Source organism: Phaenicophaeus curvirostris, chromosome 9 (genome assembly GCF_032191515.1).
Source record: "Phaenicophaeus curvirostris isolate KB17595 chromosome 9, BPBGC_Pcur_1.0, whole genome shotgun sequence".
In the NCBI taxonomy this organism is placed as follows: domain Eukaryota; kingdom Metazoa; phylum Chordata; class Aves; order Cuculiformes; family Cuculidae; genus Phaenicophaeus; species Phaenicophaeus curvirostris.
Window position 1 is genome coordinate 14,225,675 of NC_091400.1, and position 17,622 is coordinate 14,243,296.

A 17,622-nucleotide genomic window follows, 5' to 3' on the forward strand; every position below is an offset into this window, starting at 1 on the left:
AAAAGTCCATTCCTCGGTTGAATGGAACAAGCAAACAAAACCAGCATATTTTTGCTCAGTATCAAAGTTGTCATGTAACTTTATCTCTACAAAAATGTCTTGCCTACATTGCTACTAATGGTATCAAATAAGGTTTAAATCACAGAATTTAAATTGCTTATATCTTAAGATTAAGCAAATTATAGAATGGATTCATAGCATAGCATGTATTTCTTGCAGTAAGTCTGATAAAGCTAATTCCTGTTTAGCTTTTATTTCAGGTTGTTTGCTAAAGCTTAAGAAATCTCTTCACTACCTGTGGCCCACATGGATGTGTTTATTCAATAAGGTCCTTGTTGCCAAATCTGATCCATTGTTCACAAAAAGGATCAATTTTCCTATAGTCCTTTTTAGGCTGGACTCTCTAACGTTTTACCCTGGCAAATAAATTCATAAAACTGGATATGAGTATTTTTCATTAATACAGTAGAGGAGATAGAAAGTGGGATGTGCATACTGTACCCTAAAAGATATTGGAAACAAATAAATATAATTTAATGTGAACTGATAGTTTCAAAGTTTTTTTATAGTATTGAGTCTAACCACAATATGAATCAATACATCTCACAAAAATACAGCTACTATCTATTTTACTAGCCAGAAAGGGATGGTTGCATATAAAACTATACATTGGAAATCTTGTTAATACTTGTACTATCCTCTGTACTGTTCTAACAAAATCATCCTTTGGAGAAGCAGCTTCTCAGAAGTTCCTATTTAATTTTCTCCTACCAGCAACGGCTTTAGCACTTGTTCTTTAGGTCATTCATCCTGTAGTTAAGCGCTACATTTTTAAATCTTGGCATATTTTATGTGTGTGTAGAAATTTCAAGTCTACGTTGCCATGGAATATTGCCATCATTAGAATGTGGGAAGCCATTACTGTCAGTAATAATTGTTGTGCAAAGCCCTGTCATGCCAAGATGTGATACCAGCCTTAACAGGCTTTTAAGGAAGAAAATTGTGTGGCCAGTCTTGGTGTTCTTTTTCACCTTTATTCTACAAATGACAAATGAAAGGTCAGTAAGTAACTTTATATACTAAAGCACTAAATGCCTTTGTTCATTAAAGGATAAATGCATTACACATTCTTCAGAATCATTACACTCAGAAGAGCTACCTGGAAATTTTCTGAAAACAAAATATCTCATAGGATTGCTTGTCTTAGAAAGTCTTTCACATCTAAGATTAATATCTAACAAAAAAAAGAGAGAATACCATTCCAGAGCAGCCAAAAGCCAAACAGCTTGGGCAAACTTCCATTCCAAAGCATATATATCTACTAAGAAATACATTTCCAGCTGTCTAAATTGAGTATAGACTATTAAAATCTCTCACCCCACAGCAGCATCCGCCTGAGAGTCAAAGCAGTTGTTTTCATGCAGGTTATAATTCAAATTCCTTACTGAGGACCATCATATCACCATTTGAATCTTCTTTAGTCCAAATCAGTAGTCCAAATCAGTACTCCAAATTTATAGTATTTTTTCCTCACAGTTGAAGAATGCTACTGAGTCATTCCACTTGTACTTTCCAAAACCTCTTCCTGTGAAACACTTTTAGCTCTTACTGAACCCTCAACTTGTTTATGATTTTTGTAGAGTGGTGCGCCACCTATAAAAATATTACAGCTGAAGCTTCTACTTGGTGAAACTGCCACACTAACCACTGCTTGGGTCATTAAGCCTTATATACTGCAGAAATTTTATATGTAGACTCAGCAAAATACTTAAGAAATTCTGTTAAAGGTAAACATGAATTTCAGTAACTTTTTGACTCAACTCAAACATTTTATATTGCTTAGGTACTGCAACAGCTGACAGTATTTTAACTAGCAAGTGTTATTCACAGGAATGTTACGTTCCTATCACAAGCAAAAATCTCACTAGTTTCAAGTTTTCCCCACAAAGCAAGCTCTATCTTGTCATTCCTATGTCGAAACTTCAAAGAACAAAACAGAAAATGCTGGAAAGGATTTGGAAGAACTTAAACTCTTGTTTCTTAGGAATGTCAGCATATATAGTAGATTCTAAGTAATATGCTTTTAAATTTTTTTAGTTGACATAGAGAGGCATATTTTTATGTATATATATGTACGTATAAATCAGACTGCAGGATAGGCAGAAATACTGTTGCTACCAGCTGACCAACTGATGAATATACAGTGGCAAATTGTTTTAAGCATTCCTTTCCCATGGTTCAACATAATCCAAGCCAAGATGTGCAAAGATTTCTTCCTCACTTCCAGCTTTGAGAAAGATCCTCTGTGGAAGAATTTAAAAAAAGGAAATCAATAAGGATGTTAGAAGGAAATTTCACTTAATGTTTCTTGCTGTTTAAAAGCAGTTAATTTTTGACAGTTCTACCCATTGCATCCTCTACAGAATACACTGTCTTCATCTGTGTGCTGACCTTGCAAGTTAAAGTAAGTTAAAATATAATTCTAAAGCTGCTTGAGGCTGTCAGTTCTAATGACTGGTTTACAACTCTTTGCTTTTATTTACTTTTTCAAGTCTCTGTGCACAAGTATTAAGACTAAACTAAAAACATTCATTTTCCTTCCATGAGGGTCAATAGCTTGACTTTCTTAAGAAAACCATCAGTGCTTTTTAAATTAAAGTAATAGTGTTCTCTAGAAATGCATTCAAGCTGATTTGATGGTTACACTAGTTACGTATAGCCAAGTTTCTATGAGACACTTCTCGTATTTAAACACACTATATTAGAAATTTGAGGGAATAATTTTTCCCATTGCTTCAGGGATTTTATTTATTTATTTACTTAAAATCAAATCAGGACAAACATGGTATGACTTTTTGCTTTGACATCTGTAGTATAAGAAAAGTCTCCTCTTTTCTGAGGTATTTTATCCTCCACAAAAAAAGTTGCATGTGAAATAGCAAAGACTGTGTATAAAGCATAGAAAAATAATGTTCCTTTTTTTCTAGGAAGTACAAATGTCAGATTCTAGAATAAAAGGAAAAAATGAAAAAAATTGACCAGGCAAAAGTGATCCTTTTTCATATAGAGAGGACTAGAAAAAACATTAGAAAACAAGTCATTCCACAGAATAAAAGTAAAGGAGAGAAGGCATTGAAAACTGCTCATTGGATAACAATACTGGAGACAACTTTTTCCTAGAGCTGGTCCTGGGAGGATGGGATTTTAAGGCTTTTTTTTTTCTTTTGCTTTCTCTTACTAGTAAGAACAAGAGAGAGCAACCCATACATGTACATTACTGCAAAAAAAGTAAAACAATCTTACATTTTTTGACAGATGTTATAGATACTCTTTAACAGAAGCTCCTCATATCTCTAGGACCCCAAATTGCATTTTATTTCTTTTGTTCTGTCACTCTATGTTTTTCTGCAAACAAAACTCATTTCATTCACTTGGCAACGAAAATTTCTAATACAAAGAATCTGATGCTGAATACCATTCTCAGTAGCTGCAAACCATGTTTCTAAATGAATCTCTAGCTGATATCTGCCAACAGCTATAGCAATTTAAGTGTCATTAATGTTAATCATAACCTATTATTTTGTTTGTTTGTCAATCTATGCAGAGCTTATACGGTGATGAAAATATGATTATTGCATTCACTACTGTTCTTTCTTCCTTTTTTCTTTTCTTTTTGCTCAAGAGAAGTAATGATCGGCTTGCATACTTGTGATTTTTTTTTCAGCTTCTTACTAATATTCAGCAGATCCAAGACATGCTTAATCAACATCAATCAAGCTTACAAAAAACAATGCTCTGGAACAGCTGGTATCACTCTATTTTTATCCCATTTATTCAAATCTGTTATTTCAATGGATGTAAATATTGCATTTGTGGTTACGAACATGACCATTAACTACAGCAACCATGACCATTAACTACACCTAGTGTAGAACAGCTGTCATTTAAATGTTTTCTTATGTGAGCTGCTAGCTACCTCTTATTTCTCATTTTGGCATTAATGATCAATAATACTTCTGATGAAACAGAAGCAGAGAGCGAAGGCACAGAGCAAGAACTACTTGATGATGTCCTAACGGCAAAATTTCAAACAGATGTTTTGTCACTTGGTTTCATCTCACATTTTAGTATGATGAAGCCAGAAAAACAAAACCATTACTTAATGAAGTAGAATTCTAGTTCAAGGTATATAAATCAGCAGTGGTCAACTGCACATGTTTATTTTGGAGGCAAATACTGATTTTACTGATTTTGTACACACGTCATTTATATGATCAGAAAAAGTTTGATGTACTGGAAAATACATCAGACCCCTTTTTCTCTTCCATTTCTGGAGTATCTTCATGTGTGTCTCTAACTTACTTCTTGAGCAGCTCAACGTAAGTAGGTTGACCCTATGCATCAAGACAGGAAATCTTAAAATATGGTTAGCAATTTACCTGGTAAAGACACAGAAGAAAAGATGCCAAGAAGTCAGAGAATAGTAGAAATTACTCTGCACAAATTCCTGATTTTCATAACACAATGGATCTTATTATTATATGAAACTTGGGCCACTTGACATGCAATGTTTATATATTAAGCAACCCGTACTTTCAGTAAGACTAGATAAATTCTTCAGACCGTAGAAATGAAATTATGCTGCTTAGACATCCACCCAGCCTAGCTCTATTCTGGCCATCCATCTTCCTTTCCACTGCTTGGACAGGAAGGAAAAATACTGCCATGACACTACATTGAACAAAAGGAGACACAGAAGCTGTTGCTTTCCCCACAGCTGCTCTGTAAGCTTTGTGTACACAAAGTTCCTGAAACAGTCTACCCATGCTTTCCAACATTAACTCAGCCTTCCTGAAAGGCACACATTTAATCACATTCCAAGTAGACCGATATCCTGCTAGTGTGCTGCAAAATACAAAATTGAGTAATCTATTATAATTAATACTATAAGTAACTCTCAGCCTGTCACCATGGCATTTCATTAGTATTTTCCACATCTTAAGATGAACTTAGGAAGTTAGTTTGAACATGAGTACCTCAAAACAAAAGCCAGTAAACCATGTAGACAGTATAATTGATGAAATGGGATTTAATGGTTTTGTACTAGTAGAACCTGCAGGAGAGCAAAGTTCTCCAGGTTTCAATGTATAACATATGTACATGTGCCAACCAACAGTCTGAAGATGAGACAATGTGGAAACTTGATTTATTTATTTCTTTAAACCCCATCATGCTTGGCAATAGCTGAGAATCTGGAATTAACTATAACGTTCTGGTCCAACTCTATTTTATACACTATTTGAGCATTTAGTCATAGCAAAATCAAGCCCTTTCAAACACCAAAGAATTTCCTTCCATATCCCATTTTTCCTACTGTTTTCATAGTGCTGACTTTCCTCTACAACTGTTATTCAGGGAGAATGCACTCATACACCAAAGGATTTCATTATCTTTCGGAAAGCTATAACGCTGTGAAGGAGGCACCCTCCTTCCTTCAGCAAAAGACCGTCAAGGGCTATAATCATTAAGGTCTATCTGGACTCCTTCCGGCACGCTGTTTCATCAAATAAATTGGGCAGAGGGTGCTCTGTGTGGGGGCTGGAGGATAGAATATTGCCAATAGTATCTCCTTAGCAAATTACAAAACTGTTTGATACAACTTTGCTTCTAGACAAGTATGTGGGAATGTCACTAACACATACATATATTCTAACCTTCTCTTTGTACCTCAATGACATTGAATGCTTTAAAATGTAAAACCCTTACTTAGGTATTTTCTTATTTAACTTTGGTGTTCTCGCACTAATTTTTATATGGTTTAATTACTTTAATATTTACTTTCCTTTTTTAACTCATAAAAATGAAGATATAATAGAAATACGATTATCTCTAACTTTGTAGTATTTCCAGTACACTGAATTATAAATAGGAAGCACTCCAAAGCCTCATCAGTTTACATGCCTGGAATTATTACATTGGCTATAAGCATGACAATGATAAACGAACAACAGAAAAGAAAAGGACAGAGTCCATTCTAAAAATAAGTTTTGTGAGCAAAGTCAATTGTAGATGAATGACGGTAACAACACCTTAATGTTTAATCAACCACAGTTAAAGATAACCATAATGCACCTTAAATTTATCTTCCATATATATTTGTCACTTTAGTGAAATTGTCACACATCATCACTTATGTCAAGTCAATTACAGGTTTTTAATTAAAGATAATTGGGACCAATGCAGAGATGATGTACTCAGCATTACTTGCAACAGCTTCCAGCATCTGAAAGCACTTCTGTAGATATGGAAGGCCACTGCACTTGGTGAAGCAGGGTACCATAACGCCAATGAGCTACAATTTACAGAAAATGCTAAGATGGTTTCTTAGATTAGAGGTATAAAGCTACTAAACTGCTAGCGCTCCCTTCTTCTCTGATTCCATTTGCTCAAATAACATTCATACCCTCTAAAAATATATGAATAGCTATTAACTAAATTATTAAAATGAGCTTAAAGAAAGAACTGTGAAGGTTGAAACGTAAGTAATGCATCAAGTAGCAAGTAATTTCCCCATGATTAGCAGTGGGATTGTTGACATGTGTTTACCTGACCTGAGCGCTACCCTATCCATTCTCTGCTACTGAGCCATTTTTCCCAGAACAACTCAACTGGATGCAGATCACACTAGTACTGCAGAAACTTTTAGGAAGTAAATAAATCGGCCTTTTACAATGTAGACCTTAAATGTATTTCATTATTTTTATATTTATTTATATTTCATTATTTTATGACATGATTTTAAGATGACTTTGACCTAAACTCCTGCATACCATGTTGAAGATATTCAGCTAATGAGGGAGTCTGATCATTGGATTAAAAAAGTCAGCACAATCTTGTCCACAAAACAATACATTGAAGTGCTTTTTTGTAGCAGTTTCTGCAATTCTTAGATTGACTGCAGCTATCTTCTGTACTCTATGTTCATATTTTATTGAATTCAGAGCAAGATTCTGACAATATATGGGTATAGTATTAAATTATTTCTCATCTGTGAAAATGTTAGAAATAACAAATATAGATGCAAACAACTGTCACTTTTATAGGTGAATGTCTATAAATGCTAAAACAATCAGTGGTGATTCTTTTTGTAAAAAGGTTATAGCATTCATAAAATTGTTTCTTGATATATGATTATTAAATGCCATGTGTGACAATAGCCTCAAGCAGCTTCTTCTAACTTGGAAAAGACTGAGGAGAAAAGAAATAAACAGGTATTTGAAAGATTGGAATAGTCACACTTCCATTTATTATATTATCAGCATTGCAATGAAAAAAGGTTTATAATTCTGTAAAAATAGAAATTCTATCTGCCTGAAAGTTAAGAAAAAAAGAAGGAACAAAGAGACAATTCTGCCACGTGGATTTTATCAATGGGAAGTTAAAAGTCCTTAGACCCACATCTAGTGATTTATATCAACGTAATTCCACTTGCTTCCTGTTTCTGAGAATTAAATGTTAGTTCCTGTGACTGCCAGGACAAGTTCAGTTAGAGGAGAAAAGTAAGTTCTCGGTGCAAAATTAAAGACCGTCCAAAGTTATAGGATTTTTCATTTAACTACAGTGAGCTGCATGGATTTCTGGTGAACCTTAGCAAACAAGCCTTATGAAAACATGGAAAGTCACTGCTGTTTTTCACCTGGAAGCCTGCTCTGCCTCACTAGCCTGAATATCACCACTAACTCACAACCAAAAAAAAAAAAATCTTGAAAACACTGAAGTCACAGAAAAGTCAACCTCTGGTAAGGAAACAAAAAGTCGAGATCCAAAGCCAACCACTGAATGCACTGAATGCAGATGCCTAGGAATTCTTGGATGTGACAAGTACAAGGCCCACCATCAAAGAAACTGCATCCTGAAAGTCCAAAGGAAGACAAGACAAACAGAGAGAACATATGTTCTATTTCAGCTAGGCACTTCTCTCAGGAAGGTCGTTCAGAAAAAAAGGTAATCAGATTATACAGACTGATTGATGAAAAATTACCGAAACTCACTCCATGACACAACTAGTTGGACATTCTATTTATTGACAATTAAGTTATTGCAAGTCCCAAAATAATCATTTTGAGTAGATCATATTCTTGATTCCCCATCAACTTCAATTAGGTTTATGCTGGAACCGTAATATGGAGATGCTAGTCACAGTTTCTAAAAATAAGTAAAATATAAAGGCGGAGAGAAGGACAAAAGAGAGGATGTTAGTAACAGACTAGCAAAAAACAAAAAACAGGACGGAGGGAAGTGTTACTGAATGATTTGACATGACCTCATCTTCTGCTAACACTACTTACAATACTGAACATGCTGATGAGCTTCTGCAGTTCAGCACTTATACAGAAAATGTGTACAACACATACAGCAAGTCAGGAAGGTAAAACTTCAGAAAACAGTGAAAAGAAATGTTTAGCAGAATTTTAGTTCAGACACTCCTCCTGAATTGTTTTCTTCAAGTAGATGTTAACTCAGGCTAAAATCTCTAATAAAATTACTCAGAATGCTTTACTCCAACTAAAATTTACAGAACCACACAAATTTATAGGCAAAAAGCAAAAATGAAAGGGTGCCTAGAAAAAAAGTAATGGAAAGAGAAGCTGGCGGAAAAGTAATACTCTAGATAAACTTCTTCAGGTCTTAATAAAGCCCTGCAGCAGGTTGAATAAAAAACATTAACCTGTCTTTGTTTTATCTTTATGGATTTCTGAACAAATGGGTTTCTGAGAGGAAGATGCAGGCAATTCCTGCAAAGTGACTTAGCAAAAATAGCAGCTGCAAGGGAGGGTGAGGAAGGGTATTTCAAACTTTAAGTGTCTCAATCCCTTTCTTTTCAAAACTTGTTTACTTGCACAAAGATATCCCCACCTTCTCCATTATAAAAAGAAATCACTTTCTGGAGTAATTTCTTGTAGACTGATCTTGTGTGTTGACTGGGCCAGCTAGTATCTCTGAAAGGTTAAAGCCACAAGGCTTGAAGAAACCTATGAGAAAATGTATGAATACTACCTACAGTGGTAGAAAGGAATAGATTTCAAAGAAAAACATTTTGCTGTGGCTATTACGACATGCTTTTGTCTATATTTGAATTTAGTATACATTGATTAGTATGATTGATAATAATACAAGAGATGTAAGCAAAAGCAATCCTCTCTCAAACATTTATTTAAAATCTTCCTTGAATATCTAGCTCCGTGCTATATTCTGCCCTTTACCATGTAGAATTTGAGTCATTGAGCATCATTGAGCACCTAACTACAGCAGAGGGCTGTGATTTTATTTTATATGTCAAAAAGGAATACATGTGGTAGTACAGAGAGTTTTTAACTAAAATAGCTAAGAGGTCCCCAGTGCTGCCATCAACACTTAAAAATTATTGAATTCAGCAGCAGAATTTGATTATATCCATAGGGACTATGATTCTATTTTCTTTCAACAGCTGGATGTGCACCTCAATCCATGCATTTATGGCTATCGATAAAAGGATGCAGACCCTGCACCAGGATTTCCCTCTGTCATGTTCTGCCACAGAGCTTACCTTCATGATTGCAACTAACTCTGCTCCGCCTTTACTGACTTGTAATGACCAAGATTAAAACATACTTTGAAAACCCTGTTCAAGAAGCCAGCTATTTTACTTTAGTCTTCTATGCTACTGTTAACTTTACAAGAAATTATGTTGTACATCTTTGGTTGAAAACATAAATCTCCTCTGAGCTTCAGTGTAACAAATAGCTTTGCAATTTTATACCACTGTCAGACCAAGAACTCTGTAAAGCAACTGTAGAGAAAGTGTTACAGAAGATCCATAAATTTCTGCAGTACACGGAAGGATATGAGGTACGGTGCCTTCAATCTATAGTGAAAGTTTGGGAATACAATGTAACATCAATCTATAAAATGTTGGCTACTTCTCCAAAATAATTACCTGACTTAACAAGATAAACAAAGTGCTAACAAGAATCACTGTAATCAGTAACTTTCACAGTGAGCTAAATGATTTTATGGAGAGGGAAGAGAGGGAATAGAGGAAGTAATGAGAAAAAAAATCTAGGTAAAGCAATTTCCAGACAAAAATGCGTATAATCCTGTTATTATATAAGAGGTTTCAAATATTTGTATTCAATGATTATCTTGTGCAGTATGAATGCTGTCAGAAAGCAATGCATTAAAAAATGAAACTTCTCTGTGGTCTTGATATTCATAACAGCTAGCGAGCCTGAGAGGGTCAGCATACATCACTAGTCAGTGAGACAATAAGACACTGCCTTTTGAAAAAATGTGACAGGATCAAGCCCTTAGGAACTGTGTGATAATTACCTGCTAGTGTATTTTACTCTGAGTAATATTTGTTATGGTCAGCACATATTTTTTACATTTTGTAGATCGTTATAATATCTGAGCATCTACCTTCTAGTACTTTCATAAGCAATAGAACTAACAACTTTCAGGTGTTTTTCCTTCCTGTTTTTACCAGTCATGTCTTGTTCTTTTTCTTCTTTTTTTTTTGGGAGAAATTTTTCTTTTTAAGACACTGCTGGTGATTTTTGCTTTGCTGGTAATTAGATATTTTGCTAAATATTTATGCTATGTCTGTGAATGAGACTATCGACAATACAAACAATTTCATGATGATTCTAGGAAATTAAATACTGAAGTACTAATTGTGCTAGAAATGTAAAGTGTTTAATCAAGTTTAATAACAATATTCCACAGCACTGTGCAGACACCATGCATTTCCCCTTTGATGGTATCATCATGGTTAATAACCTGAAGTGTTTTTGACATTATATTATCTCCAAATGTACTTTTCCTGTTTAACTGGCATTTTCTATAGTAATCATATCACCCTGACTGCTTTAAAATAAAAACTAACTTGTTCCCAATCCAGCTACAAATAAGATGTTAAATAAATCAGAGAGAAAAAAAATTACTCTTTGAAATGACATTATAACAAACTATGATTGAAAATGCAGTATTACAGGCATTACCCATTGACTCAATACCCTCAGGAAAAAAGTCACGTGTAATGGTACTGATGCAAAATCATGCAGTGGATTTTATTCTAATAATTCTGGGCATGAATAATTTTTGAAGGTAATAGAAGCCAGAATCGTAAATTCTCATTTCATTTTACCACTGGACACATCCTGTGCTTTTGATCAGAAATATCATACTTGAATATTTCTCTTACAACTGTTCTCTAACTGTCGTTATAGGTTTATTCTTATTAAACTTCTAAAAAATAGGAAGTAGATTCACTGAGTAAAATAGGATAATCAGCCTAATGTTACTATATCCTAGGCAGCTACCTATTAACTATTTCATAGCATGAAGTAGCAAAATGTCTTCAGGCTTTCTACATGGAAAGCATTGACTCCAAGTAGCTTTGATGAAGCAGAAAGAAAAAGACCAGCACTGAAGAGCTGACACTTTAAAACATTAAAACACATTAATATAATCTGTTGACTTAACTGAATGAGCACTTTTGTCTTTGCTAAAATTTAGTTTATAAACAACACCATGCGGTGCATGAAATAGAACTATTCTCTAGTTAAAATGACAGATATGTAGTTACTTTATTGTAAACACTACATAGTTATGAATCCAATCTCCCATTGCCACTTTAATAATTAAAAACATTCCAGAATAAATAAAGAGTACAATACATTACCATCCAGTCTACTAGAATATGTTTTCAGTTTCAGGCACACAAAATGAAGAGAAGCTTTTAACTTTCTATCTGAGAACCCAGACAAAAATGTTAAATAGCACATTCTTGTAAACAAAACCAGAACAAAATCACATTGCCCCTGTAGTTCTCTGATAATGTGTCCTATCACAAATCACTAAAAAGATTAGCAGGGATTACTTCTTTTTCCATTTTAGCTATATTTCTGTTTTGTTTTAAGTCTATGCTTGTCTGTACAGTAGCTTTAGCTTGTCAAATACTGTTAAGTTGGTTTGTTGTAATTTTCTCTATAAAGGTTCACATGAATGAATGAAACAAGAAAAATGAAGAATTCTGGATTTTATGAAACACATCAAAGAGAGTGAGACTGAGTACACCCTCAGCAAGTTTGCAGATGACATCAAGCAGAGTGGTGCAACTGACACGCCTGGCTGAGTGATGTGCTGACATGCCTGAGGGACAGAACGCCATCCAGAGGGACCTGCACAGGCTGGAGAAGTAGGCCCATATGAACCTCATGAGGGTTCAACAAGGCCAAGTGCAGGGTCTTGCACATATGTCAAGGCAACTCCAGATATCAATACAGGCTGGAGGGTGTATGGCTTGTTAGCAGCTCTGTGGAGAAGGACTTGGGGTGCTGGTGGATGGAAAACTGGACAGGAGTCAACAATATGTGCTCATAGCTCAGAAGGCCAACCATATCCTAGGCTTCATCAAAAGAAGCATGGCCAGGAGGTGATTCTTCCCCTTTACTCTAGTCTGGTGAGACCTCACCTGCAGTACCGGGTCCAGCTCCAGAGTCTTTAGCACAGGAAAGACATGGACCTGTTGGAGTACATCCAGAGGAGGTCGCAAAAATAACCTGAGGGATGGAATATCCCTCCTGTGAGGAATGCTGAAAGAGTTGGTGTTGTTCAGCCCAGGGAAGACAAGGCTCCAGGAAGACCTTATTGTGGCCTTTGAACACTTAAAGGGGACTTATAAGAAAGACAGGGACAGGCTTTTTAGCAGGGTCTGTTGCGATAGGACAAGGGGTAATGATTTTAAACTAAAACAGAGTAAAATTAGCCCAGATGTCAGAAAGAAAATTTTTGCAGTGAGGGTGGCAAAAGGCTGGAACAGGTTGCCCAGAGAAGAGGTAGATGCCTCATCCCTGGAAATATTCAAGGTCAGGCTGGATGAGGCTCTGAGCAACCTCATCTATTTGAAGACATCCCTGCTCACAGCAAGGGGGGTGGGCTACATGACCTTTACAGGTCCCTTCCAACTCAAACCATTCTATGATTCTACAATTCTGTGATTCTATGACTCTATGATTCTTCTCAATATTTTTTTTTTCTTTTACCAGAAAATCTCAGATTATGTTACCTGCCCCACATCCAATAACTTACCCAAGCATATTGATTGAATAATTGAATTTAAACACTTGAAAATGGTTGACTCTGTACTGCCCTAGAAATCAAAATGAATAAAAAGTATAGTCAAAATATTTTGGATCCGAAACTATTTATGCATTCTGAGAGCTCTCTTCATTAGCAGTGCAGGTTTCACTGAACTGTTCAGAAAACACACTGAGCAAAGGAAAGAACAATTAGGTACATTTATCTTTGTGTTAGATGTACAGCTTGCTATTAAAAAGGTATTAAATTTAACTAAACATATAAATTAATTATATGCAGATTTTGTTAAAAAAAACCTATCATATGTTATCTGTGAAACATTTAAACTGCTGAGAAAACAGTGGGGAAAAAGCACACTTTGGAAAAAAAATGCATAATCATTTTTTTAATTTACGAAGAGGTAAGAAATCCAGACTACTTTAATTCTTAATTTTAAAAAATAAGCCAGGTGCAAAAGGAACAAATCCCCCAAATCACATATGCAATTTCTGCTTTCCTGAGAGAGTAAGAAGAATTGGAATTTAAATGAAAGTATATGCATCTGTTTACAGTGACTCAGTGTTTAATTTTAGTAACGATTCTGTGAGCAACTGATCACATTGGAAATCAATATTATAAACTTAGGATCTTTATGTTTACTTTAGCTTTAATCTAGTCATTATTGCAAACATCTAAAGCAAACTCTGCAGCTGCAGCATGTTTAATTCATCAAGATGATATCAAGGCTGACTGGCTTGCTGTTATAACTTCATAGTTTTAAAGCAGCATCTGCCAAAATAAGCCCATAACATCCAGTTTTTAAAGAATCATTAAAAATGTCTCTTTAACTGTGCAAGTAAACTTCTGCAGGCATCTTTTTTTCAGTGAAAGTTAGTGTGGAGCAGACCTTCTGAGATGACACAAGAAAACTGATTTTGAGACAATAAATTTGAATACATAGTTAAATGCATTAATATTACACACCTTCATGTAATAAAATGAGGTAAAAGAATCATACCCAGATATTCTTCCCAGTGACATATGTTTTTGGGAAATAATGTATTGATTAGTGACAGAAAAGAATCAATGATTGGAAAATAAAGCTGGTTTTTTAATTAGGAGACCTGTTCACAAAGTTATAGGAAGTGCAGGAGATGCCCAGACTTCTGCCATCAGTCTGGCTTCCTCAGAGCTGGTTCCATTCCTTAAGACAAACCACCACACAAACATAACTTTGCTAACCAGTGCGGTCACTGTCAGGTAAGACTTACTCCAAAATAAAAGTTACAGCTAAGAAGCGTGCCAGCCACACAGGCTTAGTCTCAGCCAGAGAAAATTCTGAATATCCTGGGAGAGGCTAAAAGTTCAAGCATGTTGCCAAGCATGGCTGGATAGGCTGCCTGCTGCAAACATTGTGGTTATATGTGAAGCAACTACTTGAGCAAAAGACGGTAGCAGCAGAATTCAGCAAACTTACACTCTTGAGCCAACCCGTCAAAGCTTTACAGTGATACAATAGTTATTTACCTGGGCTGCAATCACACCTTCATTTGGCTTTACACATGCATGCAGTGACAAACAGGGTAAACCCTGCCTGCAGAGCCAGTTATGGTTTTCCTAAATAGAAATGCTTTTTGCAGGCAAGTGATTAAAGACCACGGAAGAGTGATCTTCACATTGTGGAGAAATCCCAGGATAAATTTTCCTTTCATGCTTATACTGGTTTCCCAATAAAAACTAACTGTTCTTTCAAAAAATTTGGAACGTTTTACTATTTTCATTGTCATTGTACAGCACTTAATGTTTCACAAATCTGGGTCCCATTATAAAGTATGCAGAGCATCTTCTGAATTTACTATTCAGAGTAGTTATATAACCTGCCTTTCTTGCTATTCAACAACTAAATAACTTCTAATGCCATTCAAATTCACACAATGTTTTTTAAATGCAAATTCGTCATCAATCTTAAACAGTTTCCTGCATAAAATGTCATATTTTTTCCAATATTTCTTTAACAATAGAAAATATTAAGGCAGCTATTTCCAGTCCTAAATTTTCATTGGACATAAAACTAATAACAGCTTTCTGCTCCAATAACTCTTCAAAATAACATTGAGTTTGTGCCCTCCTCTTACAAAACACCAACAACCTACAATGTTAATGCAAGAACATTCCTACGCTAATAATTTAATCAATCTGTTACACCCTAGGAACCCCAGCTTCTCTTTTACAAAAAAAGCAGTGATAATTATTTACATTGTTTCATTTTGCTGCTTTGACCTACATAAAGTAATAATTGGACTTAAAAGTTATTTTCTGGAATATTTTCATGAGAACATAAAGTTTTATATAAGATCAAAATCTAAATCTACAAGACAAATCTAACCCTCAGATCCCACAACCAGCTTGAAATTCTCCGCTGGGTAGTGGTGTGAAAAGAGATACTTTCTACACAACCAGGACCCAGCCATGAAGCTGTTCCACGTGCAATCCCTAGAAACCTCCTGCGACAAAACAGGAATTAAAAGGACCTGCGGCAGCTTAGTGCATTTAGCCCATCCCACCTCTCATTCAGCCTTAGTCCCACATGCTTGCTTGTGTACTCAAAAGACAATGATATGAGGAAATACATAAATCAGAACTTCTGGCATGGAGTAGATGAAACTAGTTCTTATTTTATGCAGTCTTCTATGAAATGGGAAATTATTACAGCTCAGATAATAAACACAGCAGACTTCTACCAGGCTCTTTGGTTCTGAGTACAGTTAAAAACAGCAAACTGCAACAAGAACAGTGAATATACCTTGAAGGAAAGGTAAGAGCAATAGGGATCCCACCATAGCTGAATCTGTGAAGTACAGTAGGGAAGTTTTAAACATCCTTCTTTACTGTAGCTACAAGGAAGTTTCCAAATATTTACCAAAATGTAGAAACAACCAAAAACCAGTTTGTTTTCTGACAGTATGGGTTCTGAAGTATTTGATAAAGGTACTAGTTTTAAACTAATTCAGATAAGTGAGTTTAGTTAGGAAGTAACAGCAAAAAAGTTTGATGAACGCTGCATTTTAGAAACTGTTTTACCCACTGTATGAGTGATAGGGCTGGGCTTTCCACAGCAAAGTAGATCTTTCAGAAGCATCTTCTGTACTTAAGTTTGGGGAATCCTCACACCAAGCTCTACAGAGAAGAACTATATATGGATGCTACTGGCTGACAATCACTGGACTACACCTTCCGATGATTCCCAGAGAAAAGGCAGTTCTAAGGAACAATATTTCTACTTAACAGATGTATAGTAACATAAACATAATATCCCATTGTTTTGTGAACCAATCTATTCAGCAAAACACTAATTAATTTTGTTCTGTAGGAATTTTCCTACTCACTTAAACCTGTGTTTCATAAAAATTATGTAATTATCAAAATATTGCCCTGAAAAAAAGAAAAGCAAATAGAATCTAGTTTAACAGACACTTCTTAAAATCGAAACCTATTTGTGCTTCTGCCACCTCGCCCATCTTCTCAAAAACTTGCTTGACAGGCTACTGGGAGCCTGAATTCAAATAAGTCATTTTAATTACATCAGAGCCAGGGTCCTCAGAGCTTATTGGTTCCATGAGCCTGGAGCAGTCAGCCAAGCTGAGTGCCTCTGAGCTTGCAGCCCCAAGAGCTGTCTGAGCTTTGAAGGTTTGGAACAGTTGGATCTGTGGATTGTTTCCAAAGCTGAAATTCAAAATGCATCTCCTTTTGCAGAAGGTGTCAACATTTCGACTCTCCTTCTGATTCAGGCAATAAGCCAATTTTTGAATTATCAAAATTCTTCATTAAACATTTGTTCTTTCTCCTAGTTATAGGGAAAGGCAAAACTCTGAGTGATCAAAATCCTTCATTAATCTGAACTATTTTTTTTGCCACAGTGGTTAACTACCTAACCTTACTTTACATAATTCCCCTGATTGTGGGAAGGTTAGATGACTTGTTTAAAACTACACAGAAAATTTGGCTACATTCAGGACCCAGCTGCAAAGCTATTAGTCAAACCTCTGGACCATTGTCTTTCCTCAGGTCTTATTAGAATAAACTACGTGATCTCTTCAGTTCACACAACTGTCACTTGATTCCAATTTTTTTCCCACCTTCTCATGTTGCTGTTTTGCAAGCCAAATCAAGATTAAACGACAAAATATTCAGAGAACATGAAAACCTGAAAATTGCTTGAATACACCCTCTGACATCACACCTCTGAACAGGTACATGATCCTTTGGCTGAATGTAATCTCATCAGTCTACCAGCCTGACACAATGCCCTATTACAAAACTATACAAGAAAAGACATATATACTAGACAAGAACAGACCTTCTCTAGAGTAAGAACAGGCACGAATAGAATAGGTCATCCCCAAATGTTATTTCCAGACTGCATAAGCATGCCATCCACACATATTTAAAAGCTGTTCTTGATTGTTTTCTCTGTTGGGCCAAAATACCAGCAGTATGTGCAAA

The 17,622-nt window shown here is 35.5% G+C and overlaps 1 protein-coding gene across 5 annotated transcripts in view; it reads right to left on the reverse strand.

Moving 5' to 3' along the window:
* Positions 1-2,125: 2,125 nt before the first annotated feature.
* The window catches only part of DNTT (DNA nucleotidylexotransferase), a 154,878-nt gene continuing 139,381 nt past the window's right edge, over positions 2,126-17,622 (reverse strand). For all 5 annotated transcript variants that reach the window (XM_069863867.1, XM_069863868.1, XM_069863869.1 and 2 more), the window contains one exon: positions 2,126-2,303. In XM_069863867.1, the coding sequence (XP_069719968.1) occupies positions 2,217-2,303 (87 nt within the window). In that variant the 3' untranslated portion in view covers positions 2,126-2,216. The remainder of the gene's footprint in view (positions 2,304-17,622) is intronic.